Source organism: Populus euphratica, unplaced genomic scaffold (genome assembly GCF_000495115.2).
Source record: "Populus euphratica unplaced genomic scaffold, PopEup_1.0 scaffold362.1, whole genome shotgun sequence".
NCBI lineage: Eukaryota > Viridiplantae > Streptophyta > Magnoliopsida > Malpighiales > Salicaceae > Populus > Populus euphratica.
In genome coordinates this window covers 215,673-227,203 of record NW_011500258.1, presented here as the reverse complement: position 1 = coordinate 227,203, position 11,531 = coordinate 215,673, and the positions used below count along the sequence as shown (strand labels likewise).

Sequence of the window (11,531 nt, the reverse complement as noted above, 5' to 3'; positions counted from 1 at the left end):
GTTGTTAGATAATCAAACACGGTCTAAATAGTGAAGCTTTTGTTGTTATCAAGGATAAATTCTTTATTCTTAAGATTTTATCGGTCATCTCTTGATGCAAATATTGTTTACAATAAACCTCCCAAGATTCCAATAACATCACCTTAGTTTAGATGCACTTTAAACAAGGTCTTTATAGACCAAATCCAAGCTCAAATTTAAGTTGGAAAAAAAATAATTTTTTGTGACTCAAAAATTTATTTTACAATGAACCCAGGCCCGAGCACAAGTCAAGCCAATGCACTTGTGTGGGTTTAAGCCTAAAGGACACTTTGCTTATGTACTTTCTCCTATAAAAATCTAGATCCCCTTTTAGTCTAATTTGAACTCTTTAATTGTACATTATTTAAACACTAGAAATTTTTATTTTTTTTAATATGGGATAGAGTTTTTGAGAGGGTTTGGCCTCAAATGTATCCATTAATCATGATTTTTAATCAGGTTTCTAACAAAACCATGTTGACTCAGATTTTTTTATTCTTTTTATAATTATTTCTTTTTATTTCATCCTCTAACATTGAATTTATTAAGAATTAAGTTTTATAATTTATTTTGATTATTTTCTATAAGATTATCTTGGTCTCATAACCAAGAGTATATATTCAGAGAATGAATTTACGTTGACTTATTTTTTTTATTTTTAATTGATGTTTTTCATTATCATTCTTTGATATTGGATTAACTAAGAATTATGCTTTATAATTTAAGTTAATTAAGAATTTTGTTTTATAATTTACTCTAATTTGTTTTCCTCTAAGATTATATTAATTTCATAACCTAAATCATAAATTTGATATATTAACTTGAATAAATTTATATTATTTTTTAACTAATTTTTTTAATTTTATTTTTTAATATCATATTAATTAAGTTCTATAATTTATTTTTTATTAAGTTGTCATAAATTCATAACTCAAATGGTGAACATAAGCTAAATAACCTATATTATCAATCAATCTTAATACTTTAAAAAAAAAAACACATTCAGATTGTTTCTTCTTTTTTTTTTTTTTTTTTGTCTTTAACAGTTATGTAGATTCCTTTTAAACTTGTTAGGCAAATTGGATTACATTATATTTTTTTTCCAGCGGAAAACAAGAACATAACAACATCTCGACATTATTGTCACGTTAAAAAAAAAGAAACTTAATACAACCATCAGCATAGTCAACGATGTAGTTACTACCACCAAACAAAAAACTGTCATCAGCTGTGGAGGACCTTGAACACAGTCACAACAGGATATGAATTTGAAAAGCCAAACCATGGAACAAGAACCATTAACATTTTTCCAGATATGATCAACCAACCAACATAAAAAAAAAAAAAAAAAAAAAAATCCAGTGTTACTTGGGCATTTTAAGTTCCAGTGCCTGTACTACCAAAATTGCGTGTACATCAAAGACATTCAAAAAAAAAGAAAAAAGACATCTCGATATCACACGGCTCAACACCATTTCTCCTGCAGAACACATGGGAAACAGCACTTCCATAACCACGCTTTTTGTTGATCTTGGCAAGCTCTACCACGCTTGAGTCAACCTGATTCAGTTTTCCCCTTCCGATTCATCAAGTCATGGTAATACAGAAGCACACACATTGGCTGACCAAGAATGCTGAAAAACAACCAGAAGATCATGTTTCCCACCTGTCATGAAAAGAATTGCATTCTGTCATGGACTAAAACAGGCTGCTGCTCATCGGGCTTTGATTTTGTACTCCATGGCCATCTACCATGGCGGACTACACTTTGCATGATGGAATAGAGCGGGGTTTGGAAGTCTGCTATTTATCAGATGTTCCAGATTTTAACCTCTCTGCTTGGGAGATGAAGAGGTGAAGAAATGGACATACCATGGAGCTTCTGAACTTATTTTGGAGAAATTTTGTGATCACCACTAAGGGAACCTGATCCAAACGAGAAAAATGAAGCCATGTTTTCCATTAGCTACTTCAACACACTTAAAAGATGATACTTTCCCTTCTTCCTTTCTCTTCTCTTAGGGAGTGGGGGGAGCAAGCATAAAACTGGTTTTAAAACAGTCAGTTAAAACGAACTTCTGGCAGTCTCTGGTCAGAATCATATTTACCTGTAACATAATTCCAATAAATGCCCAGAGCTTGAACACGCGGCAGGGAACAGCAATGCACAACTGCAGGATAATTAACATCAAATGCCACCACAAGTACATGGCTGTAATTGAAACTATTGAACAGAGCCAGCGGTGCATCAATTCAAAATTCTAGTGCAAGCATTGACTATAGAATCTCAAAGTGTTGGTCTATAACTCTATCGCAATCACTGCATTCCAAGAGTTCGCCTGCCGTGAAGAGTTGAAGAGACAGTTCATCAGCATCATCCTCAACTAAGCCCTCATCCCAACCCAGTTGGATCGGCCTACCAGTTATTCTGTAATTTCTTGATGTTTAGATCTCCTCTGTTTCCGAACCTACCAATCCATGTTATCAATGTGCCAAACTAAGCAGGTAACTTGGTGTGCTAACTTTCAGAATTGGTTGCTACCATTATTTTTACCACTGACATAGCATAAAGCAAAGTCCCCAGCAATGTGTGGTTCCCAGACAAAGATAAGAATAGATTTTCATGACACTGTCACAATCCCTGTGCAATTTGTCGCTCATGTCTAGTTCATCTCATCCAAAGCTAATCTTTTAATAGTTGAAATTAATTCACATGAAGTTGAACACAAAATCACTCCACCCATCAAGAAAAAGAAAAAAGAAAAAAGAAAAAAGAGAGTGATGAGTCCCTAAGCAAAATCCTTGATTCAAGTGTGTGCACGAGTACAATTCAAAATCCCTCATGTAACCCAATTGGGAACATATCCAATACTATACTTGACCTGGTACTGCTCTAATACAAATAGGATACTTGCCAAATAAAAACTAATGAATAATAAATATTATTTCAAATGCTTGGGGATACTTTAAAAATGCCTTCATAGATGTATCCAAAACCTCATGGATACATCATTACTACAATTTCCGGTGCCAATTGAATTTTACTAATTAGTTTTGCACATTTTCAATTTATAATATCAGATTAATATAATAATCCCTCCATCCCAAAGAGATTGTCTGGTTTTCTATTTTGTTTATCACTAACTGATTTTCTGATCAAAACATTGAGTCATGTATTTTCCTAAAATACCCCTAGTTAAACCCACTTTGTTAAGAGGCATACAATAGAGGGTGTTTTAGAAAAGTGTGATAAAGAATGGTGATATGACATATGTCAATTAATGATAGTAGAAAGTCAAACATGACAATCCTTTTAGGACAGAGAGTATGATTTATATAGATAATAAATGATTTTTTTTTTTTAAATGGATTCTGATTGATGAATATTGTCAAAGTGACGAATGCAATCTTAACATTGTTATTATTGGTGTTATTCAAACTAATTTATGGTTTCCCATCTTGTAAATAGTTTTATGCATTTTGAATTAATTTCTAGAATAAAAACGAGAAACTACATAAAAATGTAAAAGTAGAACATATTTGTTTTTAGCTTAATAACACATTGATAACTAACACATCATCCTGACCATCCCATCCTTTAAAAAGAAAAATAAATACACAAATTTAAAATAAATATCTTTTATATAAAAAAACTATTTTATATATTATAATACCAAACCAACATGATTTCATTTTATCCAAAAAGTTGGCATTATATATTTTTAATAAAGTATCCATGACATCAGTATCATATCCTAAATTTAAAAAATTGGCATCTGTATCATATTGTATTCATATCCTTGTTGATGCTTCCTAAAAAAGATACTTCTATAACCAACAAATAAACATGCAAAAATTTGATCTTCTATGTGAACATATAAACCAGCTATGAGATAAAGTAGTCAAGATAAAAGTCATCGAATAACAAAAATAAAAAATCAACCCAATAATACCTCGTGAAATACAGCTGAAACTAAGAAGGCAATAAGTATAGCTACCCCCTGCAATGAATGACATGGGAAAAAACAACAAAGAAGAATTGTGAGAAACTGCCAAGAGAGTATCTCTACTGAGTTTTTGTCTAACAAAATATAAAATCACCAGGACATGCTTGGTTAATAATACACAGCCCTAAATGAGAATAAACCTAAGACAACCCCCTTCATAATATTCCATGCATCATCCTTCTTCCAAAAGTTGCTGTCAACAATTGTCATAAATATGAGTTTAAAGTTTATAATTGTAATTCTGATTTCTTTGTTCAATTAGCAGAAAAATAAAAAGAAAGTTGGATAGAAGATTCAATAAATAAATAAATTGCAAGATAAGCCAAATTATAGCATGTCTTGTAATGCACGGGTCACATTATAAAGCTTCCATCGTAGAACAAGAAAATGAAAATCTGTGATGACAAAAGCAGAGATAAAAATACAGTAAGAAGAAATGTTCATTTACTTTCTAACGAACAAGTGCCGTTTACAGTCCACGGAGAGAAAGGGAAGTTACCTTCGGTATTTTATTCCGTAGGCAAGGAAAATAGATATGGCGAACCATCCACTTATGAACTGGCTGTAGACAGTTACGATTCAATTAGAGGCATGCTTGACCAACCAGCCTCTGTGCGCGTGTGTGTTCGTAAGCAGCACATCTTATGTTCGTTATAATAACTACAACATTACAATAAGAATGCAAATGATATATAAAAGCACCAGATGAACAAACTTGTAAGCATGTAACTGGCTTAAACATTTTTCCCTTGTATTTGTCTCAGTTCTTTAAAATTTCCCCTATGTTAGTAATTTATTTAATAACACTTTGTGTTTGTAAAATTGGCTCAATTAGGTTCAATGGTTAATTGTCATCCAATTGCTCAATTAATTGGGACAACAAATAATGTCCACACATGATGAAAATTGAACTCATATACCATGTAAATTATGTCATTTGACCTCCATGTGATTGATCAAAAAAAAAAAAATCTCTGAGCTGTAAGCTGCTCAAGTGCCTCTCTTTATTATTTATCAAACGCAGCCAGCCAGCCACCCACCACCAACCCAAAATCTAAATTCTAGCTTCTTCCCTAAAATAATTAGAAACCCTTCCAAATCTTGATCAAATCACATGCGAATCTTTTTTTTTTATGGATCTCTAAGCCATTTCAACTTAGTTCATTAAACATCATTCATTTGATATGGGGATCCAATTTTCATCCTATATAGAAATTGTTTGTCCATGTCGTACTAATTAATGGAACAAACAGAAGGAAGTTAACTATTGCCCACAATTAAACCAATTTTACAAACATATAGTTACTAAACAAATTAACACATGGATAATTTTCAATAATTGGGACAAACACAAGGGTAAAATGATAGGTTATACAGCAACAAATTACCATGGTATTGCTGACAATTGCATCAACAAATAAAATCCTTCCCGCAACATGGACAAAAGATTGAATAGAAATTGAAGACTTTCAATCTAATATCCTTATCTTGACACAACTTTCATTCGAATAGAATGATTTGCAACTAATAGAAGTACCTTATTGTTCAGTCATAATGTTGATCCACAACTAAATTCAAACAGCACATGGTAACCATGGCCCGGATTTCAATAAAAGGATATAGCAACTTTTATAGCTTCATGATCCAATAGCCAACTAGGAAACTACATAACAAGAATTCATATAGATCAAATATTCATTTTTTTCCAATTCCATAGTTCCCTGACATTTTCCATTTTCTACCTTAAATGGGAATAGCATTTATCCTCTTGAGACTCCCTAATCAATTAAACAGCTATGAAAACAATTTCTAGGGAGGCACATGTTAGAATTCCCACACCGTTCATGTTATAGATTTAAAACAAGAATGTATTCTGGAACACATGACTGCTATAACACACAAAGTTTCATGATTGACCATATCGATCCATAACATAAAATTTTGAAGGTGTTCCCATAATTTATTGACTTTCTAATGTTTGGAGGAACTTTAGACAACTAGTCGACAGAATTCATTTTCCAATAAAAAAAGAATAGAAGCTTTAAAAGAGGAAGCTTTTTTTCTGGTTTGAAAGAATTGGAACACATTCATTAGGGCTCACGCACTAAAATCACATGCTACATTATTCTTCCATAATACATGTATTACACTTGTATTAATACTCTATTTATTGTATTAAAATATACAATATATTGACGAAGTACAAAAATCTATATAATATTTTATAGGAAATTAAATAAATATATATATATATATATATCGAAATCGAATGCAAGGGATTTGCTAGCCCACCCTGCCCATCCTTCGAGCATGTTAGCATTGTCGTTTTTTTTCACGTAATGTACCTTTAATGTAAAGCGTTATTGATCTCTTGTAACTGGGATTGTACTGCCATCTGGTACCCTTACTTTTTTTCTTCTTTTCTTTTTGTTATTTGAGACTCTTATTATTATTATTATTATTACTACTACTACTACTACTACTATGTCCATTGTCTCTCATGTTGTTTCCCTGAATTTATCAACAAGAAATAAACCACCATTCTCTCTCTCTCTCTCTCTCTCTCCTTGAATTGTTATTTTCCTTTATCATCATTCTCGAATACCACTCCAAAGGCAATGAGTAAGGTTTTTATATCAAATCCATTTCTGAGAATTAATGAATACCACTCCAAAGGCAATGAGTAAGGTTTTTATATCAAATCCATTTCTGAGAATTAATGATTGCAAAGAGATAAATACAAGATAGGGAGTATGGGATCGCCATTGCGTTGCCAGATGAAGAGAAAAAAACGAGAGAGATTAACAGCTTGAGAAACTGAAGATAGTGCTTCTTTGCAAAAAGATTGGAATAGTATTTCCTTAATTCTTTAAATTTGAAAGCCTACAGAAGCAGTGAACAAAGCAATGAAGATTTGGCAGTTAGGCCACTTTAGAGTCCATTTCTAACTACAGTTTCTGTAGCAAAACTTGAAGTGATGGTGATGTGTTATTGCTCATGCTTTATTCAGACTATAAAAGAACAAAAAAGGAAGAAAGAAAGGGGAGGGGAGGAGAGAATAAGTGGGCCCCAATGTTTGATAATTGTCATATTATCTCTATTAGAGGTGATTAAGAAAAGCCCATAATTGCAAGTGAGGTTCTGGCCTAGCGGTGGGAGGGGCTTGTCCCCTTCCTCCGCACCTGGGTTCGAACCTCACCATGCACGCCTGTCACCCCCGCGGTGCCTTACCTGCTCACTGGGCTTGCAGGATGTTCAGTGAGCCGTGGGGATTAGTCGTGGTGCGCGTAAGCTAGCCCGGACACCCCACGTAAATCAAAAAAAAAAAAGCCCATAATTACAATACATAATGTCCAAAAAATTTGGGCACAATGCTAGTCCGCCTAAAGAGTGAGTGGGTTAGCAAATTCCTATATATAATACATTTATACATATAATACATAGATAAGAAAATACTTTTTGTTAGAAAATATACAACATCTCATAGTTATAACGATAATTATAAATAGAATGTTATTACGAAAAATGGATAACACAGGCAAGAAAGTCATTTTCACTGCACAATAAGCATTGGAAAATATTTTCAACCTCATTTTCCATGGTAGAGCCAAACATTGAAAAATAATCCATTTTCCTATAATTCATTTTCCATGGAATTCATTTTACAAAAAAAAAAAATTCATTTACCAATAAACAATCAGGCCTCAGAATCTAAAGATAAAATAAAGAATTTCAAGTATAGAAACATACCATATTCCACATTCTCCAATACTGTTGAAAGCCACAAATCCAAAATCACGTTTGCAAATGTAAAGATGATAAGCAAGGAATTTTTTTATCGATATATCAAGAGGAAAACATTTTCCAGAATATGAGTTCTTACTTCTTCAACGGTTCTTGCATTCCACCAATCCTTGTAGAACTCCCGATCACCAAAGCGAAGGAGCTCAGCAAGTATATTTAACCTACATTTGCAAAACAGTATTCAACTCAAACTAAAGAGATGAACCTGGTCCTACAATTCCCCTGTTATGGGAGGGAAGAAACCTAGTGTAAATTTCTAGAAACATGCCAAGCTTCAGGAATCATGCTAGGTAATAAAATTATGCATTAAACAAAAATAATAAGCACACTTTATAAAAATTACTCCCACTACAAAGGAATCTGAACACAATTTGAAATGCAAGTTGTTACTTGTTGACAAGTTATAAGAAAAACATTTTTAAGGGAATGAAGTCAATAGTTGTTGAAGTAAATGTGTCCAGTGGAGGATTCTTACAACTCCACTACAACTAAATGAAACTACACATAACACTATTGATCTAAAAAAATTTCCACTGAAGTATTTTCACTTGATACCATTGAGGCAAACTAACTACAGCTATAACAAGCTTCATGGTATTAATGAAAAAAAAAATGGCAATTATTGGAATTTCTTTAACAAAGAGGAAACTATCCATAAAATGCGAAAGAAAAGTTCACTCACCACAGGTGGAAAAAGCAGTAGAACATGCAAAGCCATACATATAAATTAGGAACTGAGAGCTTCAAGACCCTCTCAATGGCATACAAGAGATTTCCTTTAAAAGGGTGCTGTGAATTCTTAACAATAGGATTGATATACTGCAGAATTATGCCCACCAAATATGTCAGGAATGCATGCCTTTATTTCCAAAAAAAAAAGAAGAAGAAGAAGAAAGAGAGCACTCAGAACTGGTTTAAATGTGAAATTCTACTTACTTGTTCTATGATAAATCCCATGAATCCAGTAAATATTATTAACTTGACAAATTGTTGAACCACCCATCCCTTTCGAACAGATTCAGTGCGAGGATAGCTTGACTACAATGACAATGCGTCAAGGCAAAGATTAGAGAATCTGATAACAAAAACAAGATATGGCAGCCACAAAATAGGGACAGAAGTCCTATTTACAAGCTATAGCCACACAAACACAATGCAAGAGCTATATATAAAGTCAGACCACAAAACACAGCATAACCAGAATAGAGACCCCTACATTCCTACATTAATACTAGTCTTAAGAACTTTATGACAACATAAAAGTTAGATTCTATTTACAAATCCACGTCCCCTGTTATATGTGTATCATTTGTATTATGTGTCGTGGTATTTGGGAGACAAGTAGTTATTTCTTTATGCATTAAGTGATAGCATGGCATATGTAGCTCAGGGTATGGGTAATTGCTGCCAGTCCTGCATGGTCCCAAGACCCAAGTGTTTCAAGATTTTGTGAGCAAAACGTTTGTGAATTTGGTCAACTACAACAGAGTCAAAATTCAAGGTCTTTATCCACTGTCTTCTATCCAGACATGGAAAAGAATTGTTCTTTATGAAATGCTGGGCATTAAGCCCCAACCCTCGAGACCAGGAAATAATAATAAAATGTGCTGAAGGATAAAATTGCTTGGATGTATCTAAAATCATAAGAATTGATGGAAATGAGACAAAATAACTGATCCATGCAACTAGGACACTCAAAACACATCCAGTCCCATACACAGAGATAACATAAGAACATTTGTCTACCATTAGAAAATGTGGGAATATCACACAACTCAGGTTTAAAAAGGTACTCTACACCAATCATTCCATGTAAAGGAGTATAACCTGATTGTTATAGCAGGAGTCCTCTCATTCCATGCATGCAGGGTGACTTTCAACATATATATCCTAGTAAGTTCATTCTTTCTTTTATTCTCTAGTAACTAAAAATAAAAGTCTTTTTGCAATGTATCCTCTAGAATTTTTGGAAATAAATCAAATATAATTAGGTAATACAAGATGAACCAATAAGAGTTTATAAAAAAGCTGAAAATGCATATAGTTGTTATATATGAGCCAAAGAAACATGACTGATTACCTGGTAACATAATGTGGGAGCCACCATGAAGTAGACCAAACTCTTAAAGTAAGTATCATAAGGATTACCCACACAAGGAGAAATGGATTGGACATCTTCCTGAAATTAAACAGGACCTCGGTGAATAATGACTGAGAGAAACCAATTGATTAAATTTGATAGAGAGAAATATTGAATGTGTAATGATAATGATAATGATAATGGGAAGATAAGAGAGAGAGAGAGATGATAACACATCTACTTGATGCTTCTAGCACATATTTTCTCAATTCTTCAATTTACAATCTTATGTAGGACGCAATGCAACAGCTTTCACATAAAAAACCACGCACCTGCTGAGCTTTTTCAAATATACTTACCCTATCTATTGACTTGGCAATTGCTCTCATATCAGAGTTTGTATGAGCATAAGATACCAATTTTAACCACACAATGCAAGAAATGAGCATCAAAGTGACACCAGATAGAAAAGCAGAATCACACCTGCACAAATTAGCCAAGAATATTTAAGTGTCTTTGTTAACATCCAATGACTAAGCATGTTAACATCCTACAAGATCTAAAAAGATATTAAGACATTTAGCTTATCAATTCCACTCCGAGAGATAAAAATCAGCTTCAAAGAACTCATTTTTTATGCCTGTACAATAAATTATCCACAAAATAATTCTGACATTTTAAACTTTTCTGTCATCTAAAGTTTGCGTTAGAGAGAGAGAGAGAGAGAGAGAGAGAGAAGGAGGGGGTCCTTGATGAAATGGAACTGCAGAGTTTACAAACTTGCACAAACTCTAATGCTTGAGGGTTGGGAACTGGGAAAATTCATACAATCCTAGGTAATTTCAGTTACCAAAATGTAATTCCAAGATTTTAACTGCTTTTTCGCCAATATATGGTTACAAACATGGAAAATATGCATCCACCATTTTAACAATACAAAGACCACAAAATCAAATCCAAATCAAAAAGGGTTCTCTAGTCCTCTTGACTATAAGATGAAGGTACTGCTATGCACATTCCAGAAGCAGTGATTTATAAGGTGTCCAAGAAAACTTATGTCCCACAATGATCACTGTAAGAGGCAATGATCTCCTAAGATTTCAGAATCCTGCCCCAACCGACTAGAACATGCTCTAAATCACCTCAGACATAGCACATCCCAAAGGCTCTTACAATCCTTTACATCCATAAAAGATAAAGAACACTTGAATGATTCAACCAGGCATATAAGATAAAGAACACTTGAATGATTCAACCAGGCTCTCTTTGAACAATGGCTTTGGAGGTTCATGGTGGAATGATAACATGTGCAGATTGATCACTGAAGATATTCAAGAAGTGGATTTTAGGGGCAAATTTTCTAGAGAGGAACATTTCTTATCCTAGTTTTTCAATATCTATTAAAAAGGTTGGGTCATTTTTCTTCTCTTGTCAGGTTTGACTAGGGAAGAAGGCATCCTATTTTGCATGGCATGATAAATGGGATATGGAATAAGCATTCAGATCCAGTTCCCTAAACCTTTTGTGTTAGCTTATGATAAACATGCTCTTCGAGCCATTGTTTCAACATAGATGAAGACAATATAATTTTGGCAAGCATGGCAATACTGGCAGATTCA

At 33.4% G+C, this 11,531-nt stretch overlaps 1 protein-coding gene and 1 long non-coding RNA gene across 7 annotated transcripts in view; both read right to left on the bottom strand.

Moving 5' to 3' along the window:
• Positions 1–1,203: 1,203 nt before the first annotated feature.
• LOC105112821 (diacylglycerol O-acyltransferase 1-like) overlaps positions 1,204–11,531 on the bottom strand; it is a 12,926-nt gene continuing 2,598 nt past the window's right edge. The window contains exons 6-16 of one of the 6 annotated variants that reach the window (XM_011008678.1): positions 10,272–10,395; positions 9,913–10,011; positions 8,769–8,870; positions 8,515–8,651; positions 7,912–7,993; positions 7,779–7,799; positions 4,528–4,590; positions 3,975–4,022; positions 2,130–2,192; positions 1,894–1,947; positions 1,204–1,687 (exon numbers count right to left, since the gene is read on the bottom strand). In XM_011008678.1, the coding sequence (XP_011006980.1) occupies positions 1,577–1,687; positions 1,894–1,947; positions 2,130–2,192; positions 3,975–4,022; positions 4,528–4,590; positions 7,779–7,799; positions 7,912–7,993; positions 8,515–8,651; positions 8,769–8,870; positions 9,913–10,011; positions 10,272–10,395 (904 nt within the window). In that variant the 3' untranslated portion in view covers positions 1,204–1,576. The other 5 variants (XM_011008679.1, XR_839836.1, XM_011008680.1 and 2 more) reach the window with 5 other exon arrangements.
• LOC105112820 (uncharacterized) lies at positions 3,385–3,935 on the bottom strand. The gene is made up of 2 exons (XR_839834.1): positions 3,642–3,935; positions 3,385–3,479 (listed from the first exon to the last, which is right to left on the bottom strand). It is a non-coding gene; the product is annotated as an uncharacterized LOC105112820 (long non-coding RNA).